This window comes from Myodes glareolus, chromosome 7 (assembly GCF_982192425.1).
Source record: "Myodes glareolus chromosome 7, mMyoGla1.1, whole genome shotgun sequence".
NCBI classification, from domain to species: Eukaryota; Metazoa; Chordata; class Mammalia; order Rodentia; family Cricetidae; genus Myodes; species Myodes glareolus.
Genome location: NC_142032.1, coordinates 88,718,204 through 88,739,048, shown reverse-complemented (window position 1 = coordinate 88,739,048; position 20,845 = coordinate 88,718,204). Strand labels below are relative to the sequence as shown.

At 38.5% G+C, this 20,845-nt stretch overlaps 1 protein-coding gene across 17 annotated transcripts in view; it reads right to left on the bottom strand.

Moving 5' to 3' along the window:
* Sox6 (SRY-box transcription factor 6) overlaps window positions 1–20,845 on the bottom strand; it is a 546,519-nt gene that overhangs the window by 211,762 nt on the left and 313,912 nt on the right. For all 17 annotated transcript variants that reach the window (XM_085692949.2, XM_085692958.2, XM_085692951.2 and 14 more), the window contains one exon: window positions 11,240–11,329. In XM_085692949.2, coding sequence (XP_085549075.1) covers window positions 11,240–11,329 — 90 coding nt within the window. The remainder of the gene's footprint in view (window positions 1–11,239; window positions 11,330–20,845) is intronic.

The window sequence follows — 20,845 nt, the reverse complement described above, 5'->3', positions numbered from 1 at the left end:
TGGGATATAACCATGCCCCCACCCTGAGAATTTGCTTAAGAGGTAACTCTAAAATAAAGCAATATCTAGGGTGCACCCTGGCTCCTTTACTGTGCTAAACACACAGCACTGGTAGGCCCCCAAAAAACAAGAGACTAAAAATGTTCCAGGACTTTTTTTTTCAAAAATTAGTCATGTATAAATATTACCACAAATATATTTTAAACCTCTGTAATTTATTCAAATGAAAAAGGCTGAGGTGAAATACAGTAAATGAATGTTAGTATATTTAAACTTTTTTCTAGTTTGTATTTACTAAAATTTCTGTATAAGTGCTAAGATAAGTGTATACATAGTAAATTTCATCTACTACACTTACTTTCAAAACAAATTAAGCCAATACAGGAGAAGTAGCACCAACAATAATCTCAGAACTCGGGAGGTAGAAGCAGGAGGATTGCCATGAGCTCTAGGCTAGCCTGAGCTACAGGGTAATATTTATTCCAAAAAAACCCTCCCAAAACAAATCAAACAAAAAACCTTATGCAAACTATATGTCAGAATTGTTAACTGTGGAATCCTATTTTAACAAAAAGAACCAGTTACATTGAAAGTCACTTAAATTTCTGAGTAAGACAATTTGACCTTGCTTAAACCCAATAGTTTAATAATACTACAAAAGACTTGGGAGATCTGTGATATCTAACTTGCCTATTGTCACAAGACGCAAATAAAACTGGACTAATGTGTACAGACCTAACTTATCTGAAAGTACTTTGATTATCCACAACACGATTTTTGGCTGAGCACACATTAACAACACACTCTGTGTTGTAAACTTGACAGATGTATATGATAATGTCAGTTTCTTGGCCTGTGAGATCTCCTCTCAGACTTACCCTTGCTGGCTCCTTTCCTATAAAATCACTTGTGATATAAGAGGTAGTTACCAAATACCCTCCTTCCTGTTCCCACTGGAAACCAACCAGAAACTTCTTTCTTTACAATTCCGTATGAACTGATGAATACACATACTTGCCTCTATATTCCTGTCACTACTAAATGTTCCAGACATCCCAGCCCTCTTGAAGCCGACCAATCATTTCAGATAAGTTGCACTCTCTACGTGGCTGATTCTACCTCCATGGAATCATCAAAATGCAGAGTCAGTAAAACTTAAATTGATGTCTTGGAAGACATATTACACTCAGTTCTTCTCACTTTTATGAAGATGGAAATGTGACGATGTTGTGAAATGATCATGCCAACCTCCAAGAGCGAGCGGTTTCGATCAGTTTGACTAGATGTGCCACTCCACTTGCAGACCCCTCTTGTACAATGATCCTTGCTAGTGAGTCCTACTCGTCCCAGAGAATGTACGGGTGGGTGTATGGGTGTTAATGGCTGTGTTTTGGGTTTTTATACTAATTTTGAAATTTAAAAAAAGTTTCTGTTTAAAGAATATTACCTACTACGGTAGAGAGCTCCACCCCGCCCCACCCCATCAGCCTGTATCTGATATACACCATTAAAACTCCAGTGTGTTTCACTAACTCCACCAGAACTACAGATGTCCTGCTAGCTACCATTTCCTGGTAAGCAATCTGAAGGCTTCCAGGAAATTGCTAATGACCTTCATTTGACAAAAACTCTAGGCTGCAATTAGTGAAGTTTTCCTCCTCCATACTGTTGCGATGTTTATTTCATCACAGGAAGGAAAAGGTAAGGTGCGTTGTTTTCACGTTATATCAAAACGTATCCCTTTTAATTTTGCTATATCCCTGATGGACTAATACATATTAATGTAATCATAATTGCACAAGAATCCTTTAGTTCTTTTTATTTCTTCCCAATTTTGCCTCCTTTCTGACTCTGGTATGGAGCTCTTGCTAAAATTAACCTTTTAAAAATGGAATCACTGGGAATATTTTATAATTGGAGACTATTTTTACATTTAAGAATCTTTCATAATTAAAACTTTTGAAATCAGATATGATTTTAAAGTTTTGTGTTCTAATTATAATAATTAACTACAAGAGAGAAGTTTCCGATTCTTATTCATTGAATTTAAAATATGATTATGTGGTCAATGCAGTAACAATAAAGAACAATTTTAGCCAGTGTTATATTTATAAGCAGAACCTGCTATTAAACTTTAGTATTTTCTTTTATGTAAACATTGATTTCGTTAATTAGATTCAGCTGATCTCACCCCAACATATCGATTTCTTTTAATCCCAACAGTTAACAATGAGTCTAATGTATCATAATACTTTAGACCTTAATCATATAGTAGGAATTTTTGCCGGTAGCTTTTGTTAGAATTTTAATTAAGAAGACCTTGCGTCTCCAGCCTCCAGTGGAGGGGGGAGGTTTTAATTGCTTGCATGTATATCACACAGACTTCAAAAGAAGGAAAAGATGTTTATAGCAGAGAGTACAAAGGGGAGCTCTGAGATGTCCACACTCATGCCAAGCAGTGTAATTAGAAACCGTGGGTGCTGCTGGATTCACATGTGTATGTGTTCTGAAGGGGCTGCTTTGTGCATTTGTTGCTGGCTAAAGGAATCCAGGAGTTCTCCTGTAATTACTCGCTATTGATTACAAGACGTCCAAAAGACTTTGTGAAATTGGCTAAACATGTTATTTGGAGCAGAATACTAAGTTTCTGCCGTAGTAATTTACCATGTGGTTTAGAGCAGTGACTTTCTGGACTGATCTGGAGAAACGCAAGTCGGATTGTGTAGCAGACAAAAACCCTCCAGCTCTAATTTTTGGAGTGTCTGTGATTTTTGATGTGATTCTGAAGTCCTACACTACAGTGACATGTACAAGAGGTACTGGATCAATCAACGGTACCATCTCATAAGACCAGGAGGTAAGAAGACAGCATCCCTGAACTCACAAGTTAGCATCTAAAGCAACTCAGTGCATTAAAAAAAAATCAATTTAGAAGTTTCGGATACATGGAATCTAAACAAGCACTGGCATGCTATTATTGGAATAGCTTTTTAAAAAAGAAATCACCAAATGAATAACCTTGGGTGGGTTTATTGGCAAGGTGGCACAAGATTCACCCTTAAGTGTTCCTGTTTTGTTTTATTTCTAGAATTTATTAATTTTCATAAATATATGTGAGAGTCAGCTTATATGTCCGAGTATCATGTGCATGCCTGGTGTCTGTAGAAGCCTGAGGCAGACATCAGGTGCCTTGGAGCAGGTAGTTATAAGCCACCATCTGGGTGCTGGGAATTGAACTTGGGTCCCATGCAAGAGCACCAATATTCTTAACCACTGAGCCTTCTCTCCAGGTCCGTCTCTTGTTTTTTAAAGTCTCCCCAGAGGAAGAAAAGATTACCATAAATTTATGAGTAGAAATTCAGGAAAACTCATTTATAAATGAATATGCAAAGTATACAGTAGTAGTTCCTGCCCAGCCAAGCGAGTCCTATGATTGCTTATAGCAGAAAATGGTGGGCAGCATTACTCCTAGAACAGAGGATCATGCAAACAAAACAAAACAGAAAAGGCCAAGGTAGGGAGCAAGTACCCTACCTAGGGTGTAGTTTAGGTCCGTAAGAGACTAGACAAAATAGGAGGCACTAGACATGTCAGTCAGCAACTGTGGTGCCAAACACTGATTCTGTGGGAACTGGAAGATCCATTCTGACCCTGCCTAAGCTACTTCTAGAACACCCTACCCTGTCTGACCTTTAAGACCCATTATGTCCTGAAATTAAACCACAACTCTGCATACCTGTCCTTCCATGGAGGGTTCTTGCTGGCATCAAAATGGAAATGAATCCAGACTCTCAGAAGTACTTCACAGGGCTGTTAGAATAAAGTTCCTTTGTGGTCCCTGCTGTACCTTACTTATGTGCTGTCTCTGGTTTGGGGAACAGTCTCACTGTGTAGTCCAGTGAGAGCTCAAACCCACAAATCCTCCTGCCTCAGTCTTGCGAGTTCTAGCAGTACAGTCCTGACCCCATACCCGGATTACCTTTATGTTTTCACTTCAGTAGTTACTACAAGCACAGTTGTGGTAGTTAGTATTATATGTGGCATATAGTTTCTAACTTTAAATCTCTTAAAAACTGCCCTGACAAAAGAGCAGGGCAGCATCTCTGCTCTTCAGCATGAATGCTGAGAACTGAAGTGAACATATATTTGTACTTCAGTAATAGCTTTGAAAAACACTGGAACCATTTACAGAAATGCCACTGGAAAATGTATTTTCAGTCATTTTTCCATCAGAAAAAAAAACACTTCATTTTTCTAAGCTTGAGGTGGCTATACCTTGTATGCATTTACCTTATACCTAAATGTATATAGTGAAACATTTACTCATAATTAACACTAGGAAGGAATCATTCTTTTCCTTATTTCCTTCATCGCGCATCATCTTTTGGTGTCTCTTATCATCTGGGTGTTTGACAAACACAGCACAGTTCAGTCTGTGCTAACGCAAACAACTGTCTCCCTGGCACAGTTCCCAAAGAAGTGCCTTCACATGAAGCATGAGATGCCAGTCGCCATATCCAGGGGAAGATTGCGAAGCAGGGAGACTGGCTCGAAACCTTTCCTACAAACTGAACAGGGTGAGCCTTTGCACAGCAATAGGACGCAGATCCATATGCTGCAGGCATGGCTCGGGGTCACCACCGCATTCAGAAATGCGTCAAACCACAGCTATCCAGGAATCCTCCCAAACTTGGCACAATTCAAACTTGACCACACTTCTGTCTTGTACTGTCTTCTTGTCACAAGTCTCCACCCTTCTCTCGGTCATTTAAGCACAGAGGGCAGTAAGGTTTGTATGGTGAGGCCATGTTGTCATGTTACACGTCAAAATCAAAGGTACACACAGAGCCAGTGCATGCCACGGGGAGACCAGGGGCCTGGTCCAACTGTTCCCTCTGACAGTGGTAAGACCTCGGAGAACTTAAAGGCATCTATTACATCAAGCAGAGACTCCTGAAACCATGCTCAGACCCCGCTCTACAACTTCCTGCATCACTCTGAATGGCTTATTTTCTGTTCTGCTTTACTCAGTTGTCAGAGTTAACTATCATAAACATTAACTATTTTAGAACTTTGTTATTTTCTCTTTGGTTGATTTTGAGAGAGTCTCATTGTTTAGCTCTGGCTGGCCTGGGAATGTGTAGTCTAGGCTAGGCTAAATCTATTTGCCTCTGCCTCCCTAGTGCTAGAAAACCATCATATCTGGACTCTTGCTTTATTTTTTTTAAGAGAGGGTCTCATTGTGCAATCCTGATTATCCTGGATTTCACTATATATGGACCATGGTGGTCTTTAACACCCAGAGAACTACCTCTCTCTGCTTCCAAGTGCTGGGATTAAAGGTTTGCACTGCCGCCTGCCTCGGCCTCCTGAGTTAAAGGTGTCAGTCAGCACTCACAATTTTAGGTACTTTTACACTTCTGTTTATGAGCAATAAAGAATCTCACAAGATTTTATTACCATATTCCCTGTTGACATGAGATGGAAACCTCCATGTTTCAGGCACCCTAAGTTAACACCCACACACTCCAACCATATCAATATCAAATGCCACAACTTCTTCAAATGTTGTTTTGTGTTTTAAGAACAAGCTCCCTGTTATCCCAACCTCTAAAACAGCACAAAGCAGAATTATTTTCTCCTACCCAACACAACCTCAAGTCAGATAGTATGTGTGAGGCTGATCCCTCCTTCCTGTCACAATAAATGTTTAGGGCTTTTCTCCATGAGACTGCTGCTATTAAATTCATGCAAGTTACCACACTTTACCCCCAAGTATTACGGTAACTGGAAAGGAGGTGGCCTGCAGAAATGCGGCAGTGCACAATGCCGTGAAGTCTCCTCTTGGCATATTTAAAGGGTGCTTGGGGAGTATTTCAGGCGTTCTTACCATACTGAGAAAAACAGAACTCTTTGAGGTAATGTTCTTATCTGCAAACCACCCAACCAGAATCTATGTGTAACAGAAACATACTGTTATCAGCCTTAAATACAAACAATAAAAACAGTGACTGGAGAGATGACTCAGTGGTTTTAAGAACACTTGCTGCTCTTTCAGAGGATTCAAGTTTGGTTCCCAGCATCCATGCATAACAGCTCGCAAACACCTATAACTCCAATTCAATTTGATCTGACCCTTCTAGGTTCCTCAGGGACCTTCATTCCTGTGCATATAGCCACACAGGCACATATATACACTAAAACCACTAAAGAGGAAAAATAAACAAACACTAGTCAACACAGACTCATTGGCAACTCATACTAACTCAGATTTCAGCTCAAGTTTGACCACTATTCACTATCTCCTGATTTTAGCAGCCTTGTGGTGCTTCGTTTGAAGAGTATTACCCGAAGCAATTTCTAAAGTGAAATCTTTAAAAGAAATTATTGTTTCTTAGTTGTACAGAAATATTAAGCTCTCTGGATTGAAGGCTCATTTTTCAATACTCTTTTATCCATTCTATGATTTCTCGATTATCCCACCAGGATTGATGGTGGCTATTCACTCCTTTCAATAACTATGTTACACTGTATGACTTGTTTGTTTGCTTGTTTGTTTGAGACAAGGTTTCTCTGTAGCTTTGGAGTTTGTCTTGGAAATCACCCTATAGACCAGGCTGGCCTTGAACTCACAGAGATCTGCCTACCTGTGCCTCCTAAGTGCTGGGATTAAAGACATGTGCCACCACACCCAGCTACACTGTATGAATTTAAAACTTATGGAAAATATTTAAAGACAGATTAGTTATCAAATCATGTAATTATTACACATTCATAAAATGACAAAAATTCTAAAAGCACACAGTCATGGTCACATAAAGGTATTTACAGAAACATACCCACAATCAAACTTTATTATTAAGTTTAAAAGTTTTAAAAGAAGCATTAATGTGGGAAGTTAGAGTATATAAAAACAAACAAAAAGTATGAATAAAATAAAGAATAAAGAAACAGTAAAAATAAAAGCAAGATGACATGACTGGCATGCTGAAAAGGAGCGGTACCAAGACACAAGCCCTAACACTGCCTCTTTAAGGGAGAGGGGAAGTGGTAGGAAACCTACTGCCAGGGGAAAGTGAAAGACAAGAGGAAAAACAAATTTGCAAAAGTGAAATTCAGATATATAACAGAAAACATGCAGGAGATGCTGTATATTAAATCCATGTTAATACATTTGAAAATCTCACAAACTATATGATTTTATTTAAAAAATACTTTATAACAAAACTGACCTAAAAAAGTATGAAGCTCTGATGTTTTCTGAATATATTATTCAAATTTCAAGAAAGAAAAAAATATAATCTACTGGATATTTCATATTATCTAGAAAGGGAAGAAAAAATCAATTCTACTTTGAACTCTGGAAGTAATATGTTATATAATATGTGTATATGTATATCATATATTCTATTGCATATATGCTACATAGTACAAATTAAAAAGTCACAAATTAACACAATTTATGAGAGATACATCCTGCAGGACTTTCAGGGGAGACTATGTCACAATTAACCTGGATTTATTTCACAATAAAGTCAAAGCCCCCTAACCAGCAATGTGTGCCACAAAGCACGGCACAATTCCTCACAGAGACCCTAGGAGACTAGAACTAGAACTATATTGTCAGTGATCAAGAGCAGCTGGTGAAGGCATGGTGGGGCGTGTCTGTCATATCAGCACTGGGAGCTAGAGGCAGGGTCAGCAAGGTCATCCTTGCCTAGTATAAATTCAAGGCCAGCCTGAACTACATGAGATGGTATTTCAAAAATTAATTAGTTTAAAATACTAAAACCAACACTATAAATTAAAAACTATGCCGAAATGCCTGCTACTGACTCTATTGTTCAGTACTGTTCTTAGCAATCTAGACAAGGAGATGCAAGGTGACAAGAAGACAAGGAGTCATTCTTGTCAGCTGCAACATGACTAGGCCTAATAAGCCCCCAAAAGGGAAATTAAGGAGTGAGCCAGTAAAATTAATCTGTAAAACTTAGTATAATCTCTAACTACAGGAACAGAAATTTCTCAAATATGGATAAAACAAAAGGAAATGTCCAGAATTAAAGCCAAAACTTTCCTGAGGGAAATAAGAATTGATTAGGGGGATTGAGAGGTAGCTCCGTGGTTAAGAGCATTATAGTAGACATCTGGGTTCTGTTCCCAGTACCTTCATGGTGGTTTACAACTGCCTGTAACTCCAGTTCTAGGGGAATTTAATGCCCTCTTCTGGAAACAGTGGGTACTGCATGCACATACTTGCAGGCCACACACGCATGCGCGCGCGCACGCGCGCGCGCGCACACACACACACACACACAAATATAAAGAATCTTTAAAAAAGAATAAATTGTGCTCAATAAAAATATGCAATTTTATAAATATGTCTGCTCACCCAATAGTTTTATATAAAGGTAATTTTAAGACATTTTGGAATGTTAATTAACACACTGATATAAAACAACCCAAGATAAACTTTAGTAAAGATTGAAAATGTGTTGGATAGAAGTTATGATAAATATGAAATATACTATATCAACAATTATTGAAGTACTAGTAAAAGTTTATATAAATGGTTCCAAATGTATAATTAAGCATAAGGAGAAATCCTATTCCCAGTCAAGAAGGGTCTGAGCATTCAGTCGGAGTGTATAATGTTATTTTATAACTGCTTAAAACAACTATAACTCTAGTTGACATAACATATCAAAATATAGTCAGGAGGGAAGAAAAAGTTAAATGTTTCTACACAGAACTAATTGAAAGAAAATATGACAAAATCGTATCTAATCTCAAGAGTGGGAGAAGCCTGCACAAACCAACTGCAACACAGCCATGCATGCAAAGAGGAAGAGATGCTATGAAATACACCCCAAAGTTCTCAAGTTCTGACAGTCCGGCACGCTCTGGACAAGCCCTTTAGAAGGAAATGAGTAACTTGGTGTTGAATGAAAAGGTTTGGTTGACTCAGGGAAGCCTCATTTTGTGTCACGTGTTTGCCAAAAATGATTTTTAAAAATTGTCTATCCAGATGAAACCTATACTAAGAAGTAGCAGCTCATAGGGGATGTACTAACTTTATACAAAACTTAGGGAGTAGATGAAAGCTGAAGCACAAAGCTTGTGCCACAAGCAGAATTAAAGAATGCTTTTGTTTTATTGTGTGATATTTTTCTGTTTTTTTTACAAATAAAGATGTACAAACTGCAGCTGGCCAAGTCACACACAGAACCAAAAAAAGAAGTGTGTTCTCCCAGCAACAGTTAAATCAACGTATTCAAATTACTGCTTTAGCTACTATTTTTAATGTCTAAGTTAATATATGATGTATGTAATATTTGTGGTGACAAAATGCTAAAATTTATAAAAAGAAAAATTGTAGAACACATTTAATGGAAATTTCAGTAATAATATTAACATTTATGTCTATAAAATTCAAAATAGCTCACCATTGAGCTCAAATAGCCTACAGGACCTCCAGAGAAACGAAGGGGAAAGGCTTCGGTCTGCGTGTTTCACTTTTGAGAATTAAAAATTTTGAGCACCCAAAACTTTTGCTATTTTTTAGCTTTTTAAACTCATAATTAGAATTAAATATAAATAATAGTGAAAGGTGTGGGGAAACACACCCTGAGGTGTATAAAAAGCCAGAGTTCCTCATCACAGAGATAATAAAATGTTAGCTTCCGCGCTGCTAGGAGAAAGCAAGACCCCCATCGCTCATGTTGGCAAACGCTTGCCTTTGCATAAGCCATTTCTGTCCTCACTGCTATAAAACCAATGACTCTGGAAAGAGAAGAAAACACAAGATGACGTGTGAAGTCGCACAGCCCGTGTTATTGCAGCTGGATGGAGAATATGTCACTAATGACTTTTCTTTCTACCCATCAGTTATGTTGAGATTCCTTTTTTTTTCCAAAATAGCAAATGGCCTTTATGAGTACAACGCAGAAGCAGTAAAATTCAAAATAATACTCCGTTTTCACTTGATTCCGACACTCTGTTAGTTAATGGAATGAGTTCTTAATTACTCATCGTGAAAGGACAACTGTTCTCTGCATTGGAGTTCAAAGGGACAGCTTTCTGTGATAAATTAAAAATAACATTTTCGTGAGATATCTACTACCAAATGGTTGTCTTAACAGAGCTAAACAACCCAAATTTGTCTGCTAAATCCAGAGAACTAATGCGACTGAGTCTCTGAAATGTTCCTGCAAGCTGAGTGTGGAAGCCTGTGAGATGACTGGCAGCATTACTAGGTGGCCTGGCTTCCTCTCACGACACGGAAGTGTAAGAATGTGACACCACTTCTCCGTGAGTCCATAAGAAGAGCTGGGTTAGGCCAGAAGCACAGATTTCTTCACACACAGGTGATGCAATGCTGAAATATACGGGACTCCTTCGTCTCCTAATATTTCAAAAGGATTACATACAGGCAGGGGTGAAGCTGTAGGACTTCCTAGCACCTTGCCTCTTTCCCGTCTAGTTCAGTTCCCAGAACCACAACAATAAATAAATTAAAAGACAAAGATTCTTGGAGTCAAAGCGCAGGAAGTGCTCGATTCCAGAACTCTCTTTGCTATGACTCAATCCCCAATCTATGGGCATATCAACAGTGACCATCACCATACTGTGCTCCCAGTGCTCTGCCGAGTGCCAAGTGCTGCCGTGGTGAGACCTTCACTTGTGCCAGCTCTTCCAAGGAGCTTATAGGTAGGTGCTCTTACCACCTCCGCAGAGACGGGGTACAAAACATAGCGAACATCAGTGCTTTGGCCAAAACTACGCAGGCATAATGATAGGCTGGATAAGAACCAAGATAAATAGGTCTTAGAAATCAGTCATAAAATGCAATGATGGGTATATTCCATCTGCTTTTGTTTGGATTGTATAGATAGCCTCTTTCCAGCAAGAGAAATTCACACATATAACTTTAATCGGTAAATTAAGCTATTACGAGTCTAAGGGAAAAGCCAGGTATCTCTAAGGCACTCGGCATTCTCTGATGAGACTTTCCCTCTATCGTGTCTGTCAAGTCCATTCACAAGGCAGTCTGTACAGTGATGTCAGGGAGAGCAAAGGTCCATAGTGCACACCGTAGAGCACAGACATCCAGGAGGGTGTCACACCTACTCTTCCACGGATGAACTAGTTTAGAAGTCAGAGGTCCTGGCACAAAGGCCGGCAGCTGCATGGGGTACGTGAAGTAATATCTGCACATTTGATAATTTTTATATTTTACCTTTGATTTCTCCAAGAAGGTCACTCGTATTTAGTCTTTCCATTTTTTCCTTCCAATCTTTTGAAAGTAGTTTTTCCATGCAGGAGGAATCTATTAAAATACAAAGGTAGGTATTAAAGATGTATACTACAGACCCAGAGAGCTAGACAGTGGAGCAACTGGCTCAGTGGGAAGCAAACAAGAGCTGTTTCTGTTGCTACATATTTAATTCTACCATTGCTCCAATCATAAAACACCATGACTGAGGGAAACTATTGCCCCAGGGTGATAGTGCTCGTAACCCATGCTTATCTGCATAAATCTAGAGAGATTTAATCAATGTTTATCATTTATCAGACTGATAAGACAGAACAAAGGCTCTCCCGTACAGGTTTAAATTTATATGATATTTCTTTCAGCTCAGGTTATATTTTAAAAGTCTAAGCAAAATTTATATGTTGTACAAGGGACAACGGTAAATTGTTAAGGAAGAAGAAGCCAATTAACCTGTAACCACTTAGTCCTTAAAAAAAGAAATCCAACTTCTGCAAAACTAAAAAATAGACAAGTAAATAAAATCAAGATGCTTTTTGTACCCTCATAGTGAAAACTACTAAAACTTTTATATAGAAATGACACATGTGTTCATTAAAGAAAACACCTGTTTAAATAGCATCTGCTCTAGGGTGTGTTAGAATACTGTTCTAGACTACAGGGAGCAATTACATCTGTTTTCATAAAGACTCATAAGATTACAGAAATATAAACATGAGAATGCTCTAATAATGATCTCCTTTTCCTACATGCACTATTTTCTTCTCTGGATTCAGATGGGTTTACAAGCAGGCCTCCTGCTTACAGCTGTCTACATGTACTTGTCCAGATTCGACTCTTAACAAAACAGCCCATGTTTCCAGGGAATGCAGGCAGGTTTGAAAACTCCCATTAAACTTTAGCATTCCAAGTGTCAAAGTTCTGATAATTTTCCTTTTAAATTATATTTAAAATGGTTTCTCCAGTTCCAAATACTTTTTCTCCCCCATATCAGCACCTATCTCTTGAGTATTTTCTCTTTTGTTTTTTTTTTTTTCCCTCTAGCTTCCAAAGCGGCCTTGAATTTTTCAGATTGACAGTTAGGTCATGATGGCTCTAAAGGGCTTTAGAGGCTAGATAAGCTTTGAGAAAAGCAGGGATCCTTGCTTAAGAGATGAGAAGACCTTCACATGATTAGAAGGTCTTGCTGAAAACAATTAACATTTGTTTGTGACAAGATCAATCAATTAGAAATTGGATGGAATCCAGATCCTAGTATCATTAAAGGACTGATATTGTCGCAGAACCCCGCGTTCCTTCTACATAGACATTCCATTAAGTAAATGCCGTCCGTCTCTTCCCTGACTTCTCTCCATTTCACAGTCATAAATGGGGTATGTAATCTGTTCAACACCTATATTTTTTCCAGTATTAAAACTGAGTTTATAGGATTAACAAGGCTTCAAATCTTCAAAGGAATGCCTGCCAGACATTTTTGTTTCTCCAATCAGTTTGGGATTTCAGAGCACAATGATGATAACATTAGATAGCAGATGAGAGAGATCAATAAAAGGTCTTAAATTTTATACTTTACTAGGCTCGCTATATTTTCACCCATTCTTGTATGTTCTATCATCGCACTGTACTGATACCCACCAGCACAGATGCAGGAGTCCGAAACGTTTGGTTAAGTTAGAGTTGAGATGATATACCCATCAGACAAAACCCCAATACATCAAGGATGGCTACAAAGGCAGGTCAAGTGAACACATACACACTAAATGTAAAGCATGTCTCTACTTTCTATAAATAGATTTGAAATACCCCAGAGGTCCAAGGAAAGAATGCTGGCGCTCCATGAGAGACAAGCATAGCTCTCTGGACAACAAGGATATATGCTGCAGCATAAACTCAATCAGTTTCCACAGGAGCTACGCATTCTCAGGCTCCAAAGCATTTGACATTCTACTACAACATCCTTTCTTGTTAATGCTGAAATCCAGCTACACCGGCTCCTGCTTCAGGAGAAAGGGGTGAAGGAAAAAAGAAAACAGACTTTGTATGTCTACAAAGGGAACACTATGTAAATGAGTCCTTACATACACAAAAAGAACAAAGCAGTGTCTTCATACCATAGTCACAGTGATTCTAATGGGATTTTTAAAAAAAAGCAAATTTCGCCTGAATGGTTTACATTTCTGTCACAGAACAAATGTGTTTTATTTTATTAATTGGAAAATAACTTTCCACTCAAAGAGACAATGACAATAAATTTTAATATCTAAGTTTATGGTTCAAACTTCTGTGACTAAACTATCTGAACTACAAAACCAAATAAGTCTTCAAGATGACGAGAAAGGGTCACAACACCACAGGACACACTGTAACAGTACACACTGTAACAGTACACATTGTAACAGTACACACTGTAGTACCCTACTATATAGACACACTAAAGATGGGCGTAACTTACAGTGCCCCAAATTTGTGTGCCATGTCATCTGAGGTCAGAGTTCACCCCTCCTACCATGAGAGAGTTTAATTCCATCAACCAACACCTACTCAATAAAACACAGGGCCTCGGGTTATTTTGCCTATTGTTTTATGGATGGTGGAGATTTGATTCTAACTAGTCTCTATCTGAAGCAAAGGCATAAAGATTCCACACCTCTAGATTAGTACTCAGGTATATAGTTTTGGGTAGCCTGTGGTTTGAGGGGTGAGGATGGGGTTTTTGCTTGCTTGTTTATTGTTTCAAATTTAACAATTTATCTTTCAGAAAACTTACTTTAAACTTTTTCTATCAAAAAAAAAGATATGTTGCAAGACTGATTTTATTTACAATGTTCCATACACAGATTGCCAAACATGGTTCTGCTTCTTAGAAACTGAGACTTTAGGCTAAGTAAAGAATATGATTTGATTTGCCATGGTGTGCTAATGCACTGGCTCATAACAAGTTTAATGGAATAAGAAATAAATGCTCAAAGTGGGATTATTTCCTAATCTGTAGCCTGATATTTTAATATATATATATATATATATATATATATATATATATATATATATTATGACTTCAGGAGTTCTAACAATGGAAATGCTTTGGAAAACTTTGAAAGAGTTTATCTGTGAGTAAACATTTATTATTCCTTTCATTTCTGTGTCATATTGGAAGTCAGAGGGCAAAAATATCACAAACATGACACAAAAATATCTTTCAAATATTTTAGTGTAGAATTAAATGCTTCAGTCCCTATGTACACATTTCTTCTTACTCTAGTGATGCTTAAGACAATAGTAAAGGCATCCTTTTATTTTACCATGGAATCAGAAGTTTCAGATACAATCTCTTTCTCTGCATTCACAACCACTGGTAATTGATCTGAAGAGCTCATGACTTTAGTTTCCAGCCGAAATGCTTGCATTTTCGTCAGGGACCTACAGATGCTGTTATCAGTTACTGTACTTTTTTTCACAGTGGCAAGAGCGCCACAATACAGTGGGATAAAATTGGAGCTTGGAGAGTTTGAAGAGCACTCTTAAATTTTAATTAAAACCCTCCAAGCTCACTAAAAATAATTAGACACTAAAATGTGCCAGTTTTATTTTGAAATCACTATAACATACAAAGCAATGCTCTATGATGACTGTCCCTACACACACACACACACACACACACACACACACACACACACACACAATGAAACAACTGACTTTCCAAATAAGAACAAGGGGTATAAATGAGTATGTTTTCAAGCAAGCTCTTCATGCCGGGAGCTGACAGAAAAGCCCACAGAGTATGTTTTTCAGACTGAACCAAACAAACCTAGAAATAACTTCCCTAGCCCAGTGAGCAGAACTCCAACCAACTCCACAGAAAATCCAGTGTGGAAAGAACAGTGCGCACTGTATCACTGAGCTTTTCTGATCCAAGAGCCAAACCTTTAACCTCTTAAATGTTTCTGCTATCTTAAAATATCTCATACAATGCTATACCCCATCCTATTTTTAGGCAAGTAGCAAGAGAAAGCATGCCTTTCCCATACAGCAGGGCAGCGGTCTAAACATCAACACAGATGCTCTGCCAGGAAGAACTGGGCTTCTCAAGCACTTGATCATTAAGGAATGCACCAACTGTTTTGGATAATCTCGTGCCAGCCCCCTTGTGCTCCACACTCCCCTGTGGGAGTGGCCAATCTTGTCCTACTCCTAATTCTTCATTTTCCTCCTCCACAGCACACCCTCTATCCAAAAAGATGAGAAGTAAGGCATTTATGCCTAGCAATGAGAAAGCAGGCTCACTTCCCCAAACAGACCAAAACTTTAAAACAATTAACCCTCCCCTCTTCTTTCAGATAAATTGCTAAGTATAAAATGCAATCTGTTCCCTTTGTTTACTCAATAAGAACAATTTGTAAATGACTCAAGGATAAAATTCAGAAAATGTTGTGCTAAATTAGAACCATTATAAACATGCTAATGACTCAATACTCGAGTAAAACATGCATGATCGGTGTGAAGGGAGAGATTTCATTCCTGTAAAATTCTGTTGTGCTGCCTTAAAATGATTTGGTCATTAAATCAGATATAGTCCTTCCAGGAAATATGCTAATTCCACAGACACTTCACTGAACAATGTGCTGTGAGTGTGGGGTGTGTTTGCGGGCGGGGGTGCGTAGGGGAAACAACTGAGGTGTTGGAAATGCTGCTAGGATGTTCAGAAGGAAACAGAGGCCCCACATCTACAACCTGCCAGACTCACATGCAGGCATCTTCATGTCAGGGGCGATCTTTTCTCCAGGTACTATTTTTATCTACCAGACCTTTCTCTAGGCCACCCTGACAACTGGCACTAAGCATGCATGCATGAAAGTCACACTGTTCTATATGAGCAGGCAGAAGGCATCTCTCTCACCTGCTCACCAAGACTGCTAGCACCTAACACAAAACACAAGAACCATTAGCAACCCAGTTCTCTCATCTGTTCATCAAAGCATAACCACTCTGGTGCCAACACAGGAAAGAAAGGACACCCTCATGGTAAATTCCAGCTCACAGCCTGGTGCTGGAGATACAGCACTCATTTTGGAAATGAGGAAAAATGGAGTGAAGATGAGGAAGCCGCTGGCATTGCTGACTTGAGATGGTGACAGTTTGGGCACGCGTCGGTGCTTGCTTTACTGAAGACTATTTAAATCACTGTTTAAACATCAGTTTTATGGTCTGTACAATGCAGTAGCCAGCCATGGACTTACTAATAGTTGCTTCAGATGTGTACAGAAACATGAGCCCTTTGGACAGGGGTGAAAACAATACAGGACATGGCAGGGCAAAGCAGAGGTGTCCAGCAGCCTTATCTCCTACACAATGTGCTTGGCTAGTCTTTTGAACCCTCCCCTTGGCTTTTTCCACAGTGCTTCGTATGGATTGAACTAAAAGCTTTCCTTTCCTGAATACCATCCACTAAACACTCAGTACAAAGTTCATTAAAAAAAAAAAAGGCCTTGAACTCAACAGGTCATTTCTTCTAAGACAGGTTTTGTTTTCCTGAGTGAGAACCACATGTGCAGCCTTGGACCTTGTTTCTCTACTATTAACCCTTGCACATGAGACCCTCAGATGCTCCAGATTTACCATAATAGAAATGTCTGTTAGAAACTGTGCATACCCATATTTACTAAACTATATCATATCAATGACCTTTTCCCCTGTTACTGCCCCTCCTGTTGTTTATATTCATCAATTACCTGTTTTATTATGTCAGATTCACATATAACTCATTTTTAAAAACAATATCAAATTATGGATATAAATTATTTTTGTGTGTCCATTTGTTTATTTGTTTGCTTTAGACAGGATCTGTATATCCCAGTCTGGCCCAGCTTAGAACTCCCTATGTAGTCCAGGATGATCCTCCAGCTGTATATGGAGAGCTAGGGATCTAACCCAAAGCTTTGTACCTGCTACCCAAGCACACTACCACCTGAGTTATATCCCCAAACCCTCTGTTCCTTCTTTTGAGAAATGTTTTTTAATTCTATGATTCTGGGTATATGTGTATCCCTGTGTATGGGAGTTACATAGAAGCCAAGGAGAGACAGGTATACTCCTCAGTTGACCTCCATATATTTTTAAGCAGTGTCTCTCACTGAACTTAAGAGCTCACAATTCTTTTAGAGTGGTTGGCCATCGAGTCCCAAGGGTCCTCTTGCCTCTGCCTCCCCAATATTTATGCTGTGCTCTGCATTTTCTCATTTGGTTCTGAGAATCAAGCTGAGGTCCTCGCCTACTGAGCAATCTCTTCAGCACTCTGAATGCTTCTGTTGTCTTGTAGCTGCCAACCGCAGACCTACATTCTCTACTTTCTATTGGTCCTCCTGACCACGCAAAGAATTTGACTCATCAGAATGTTCTGCTGGGACTATTGAAAGCCATTCTCATGCTCAGGTCAGAAACTAAAATGTGTGAACCTGAGATTTCTGTGGACAACACAGACAGGCCCTTATAGCACGACTAAGAAAAACCCAGAGACAGATAATGGGGTCCAAGCTGAAAGATCAGAGAGGCAGTCAACCACTAGACAACTGTTAGCTCTATGAAATCTTCAGACTGAAAAGAGAGTGAGTTCCTGTCTCATCCTGCCATATATATAAAACATATGTGAAAAAAAGACACATTGGAGCTCAACAGACTTCCAGTTTCTAAGTATCATACAAACAACTTCCTGCTGAGCTGTTATGAAGTTAAAGTGTATTATAACCTTTAATCAATGGCATCCCTTTAGGTCTATTTCATTATGTATTGGCAGCCCATAAAAGAACAATGTAATAGGAGGTTATACTATCCAGTGGGTTTCATGTCCTTCATTACTGGCCCTAGTTGATGCCACCTATCTGTAATTCTTGGCTTTGCCATATTTAGGTGAGTCCTTAAATATTGTCTCACTCCCTTCTGCATGCCTGGTGCTTTCTTAACCATCTTCTCATCCATCCTCCTGACCAAAGTGTTTCCCTCTTCTTAGTGAACACACACATACGCCACCTACTATTCCTGACTGCCTATACTGACTAACTACTCCAAATATCAACTCTCTTTTTCTAGATAAAAAATAATCTTACTAAGCTTATATTATCTCATAAATCTTCCACTTAATTTAACTCTGAGCTTTACAATTCCTATATCTATTACTACTACTATTTATCCATTTTCACCATTGTATGACTAACATATGGTCAAGTTCACTCTATTTTACCTATCATTAAGTTGTCTGAGGGCAAGAAATTACTCTAACATCACTCAGTATTTCTCCAAATTTGATTAACTCCAGACTCTAAAAATTCTTTGATGTAATTTTAAAAATAATTCTATTGCGCACCAAATAAATGCAGAAATAGCTTTATTGACATTTGTATTATTTGTCTTTTGGGGTTTTTTATGTTTCTACATGCTTATATTAACTAATATCATATATATATACATAGAAGCAATTTATACATATGTCAAGTCTGTCAGAATATATATCATAAATATTTTACCTTCTTTACATTGTGCCTAACTTACACTATAAAGCACTTTTTGATGAGCTACAGATTTTATTTATTATTATCTTCCCCTTTATGACTAGTATTTCTAAGTCCTATAACATGTTGTCTACACTAAGACCTGAAAGGTTTTTCTATAACCTTTTCCTTGTAAAAGTTTTCTAACTCAGCTGACCTGTCTGCCTCTCCTTGAGGATTAGACTTAATGGTACCGGAAGGCTCTGTGCAAACTTCCAAAGGAGGGAGCAGCCAGCAGTACTATTCAGCTATGATGTCTATGAACCACATCAATGACCAGCGTGGCACGATAACCCTAAGGGTACAGTAGTGGCGTGCATATCTTGGCAGTAATCAACAGCTCTCTAATTGAACTGAAGACGTGCTCGACAAGAGGGAGCTCATACCTGGTACTGGGAACGGAGAAAGCTACCCAGAGACAGTAAAGTCATAGATCTTGGAGGAGAACCCATAACACCATGTTACTAATCCAGTATAATCACTACCTATATCATAAATATTTATCCTTATACCCACAGATAAGGCAGTCCTCACCCCTCATCAAGGAAACTTCTCTTTGCAGCAGACAGAGATCATTACAGAAAACTACAACCAATCAAATCAGAGGCCTGAAGCCCAGTCCCAGTGAATATATCTCCAAAACAACTTCCATCCTAAGGTTCAGGGAACATTGCAGAAGAGGCAGCAGAAAGATAAGAGACAGAGGATCAGGGAATTTGCTGTGTCTCCTAGTAACTTCAAAAGCTACACCCATAAAGTCTCACCAGCATGACTGCCTAACTGTGACCTGAACAAGGAGAACAATAAACATGTGAAGTGAACGGGAAAAGCCATTAGGCCTCAATCCTACACAAAGAACTATAGGCACCTACAGAATGCTGGGAGTGGAAGAGATAGTCCTCTAGGGAAGAGCGCACCAACTGGTTAGCCAATACCAAATGGTCAGCCCTGAAAACACACACACACACACACACACACACACACACACACACACACACACACACACACGCATGCATCACAATTGAAAGTAAAATAAAAGAAGCCTTGGATTTTAAAAAGAGCAATATGGATTAATCTGGAAGGTGTAGAGGTAGGAAAGAGAAAGGGGAAATGATGTAACTATAATCTCAAAAACAAAAGAAATAAAAATTTTATGATTCTAGTTTTGTATTTAGAATGAAGTTTATTTGTTTTGTGTGTTCTATGAGTGAGAAAAAAAAAACTTTGTTTCATGCGTGTGTCCAGTTGTTTCAACCTTATTTGTTTGAAGACGGTCTTTTTCCTTCTTAACTGACATGGGCAGGACTTTGAGAGGCGAGAGTGACCACTGCTGGATCTCTGTATGTTCTGCTGATGGTTCTTTGGCTTTCCTTGACTTTGCTTTTCTAGCACTGTGACACCTTGAGCTCACACGGAATGGGTGCATGCTCTTGGCTGTACTTGGTCCTTAGCAGCTTTAAATATGTTTTGGGATTGCCTTACTTACAAAACAAACGGTTTGGTGAGATTATTCTGAAATGTATAGATCAATTTTAAATCATATTTATTGCTTAATATGTGTACACAAAGTTTTGCATTTCCAGTATTGCCCTAGCTGATCTGTACATTCTTGTTAGAGTAATTTTCCATTATCATCTAGTTAAATATATTTTGTAACTGTATATGATATTTCTCCTCTAATCCAGGGCTGATTTAGAATATGTGGTTTAATTGCTGTTTGGGAAATTTTTTATTTTTCTTTTGTTATCAATTTCTAATCTATTCCCAAGTAACCAGAAAATCTACTCTTTAAAAATTGAATCCTTTAATTTTTACAGAGACTTGCTTATAGCACAACTAAAACTTTCTACAAAATGCTCCAAATTCACTTAAAATGAATAATTATGCAGAAGTTTGTATGTACTACGTGTTGTCACCATCAATTACATCCTAGAAATCGCAGTTTTGTTCTTAATTCCCTGGATTTTCCAACAATAACTGAACTGTGGGTGTGCCTTTTGCCTTTTGTTTCGGTCCCCTTGAGTCTTCTCTTTAT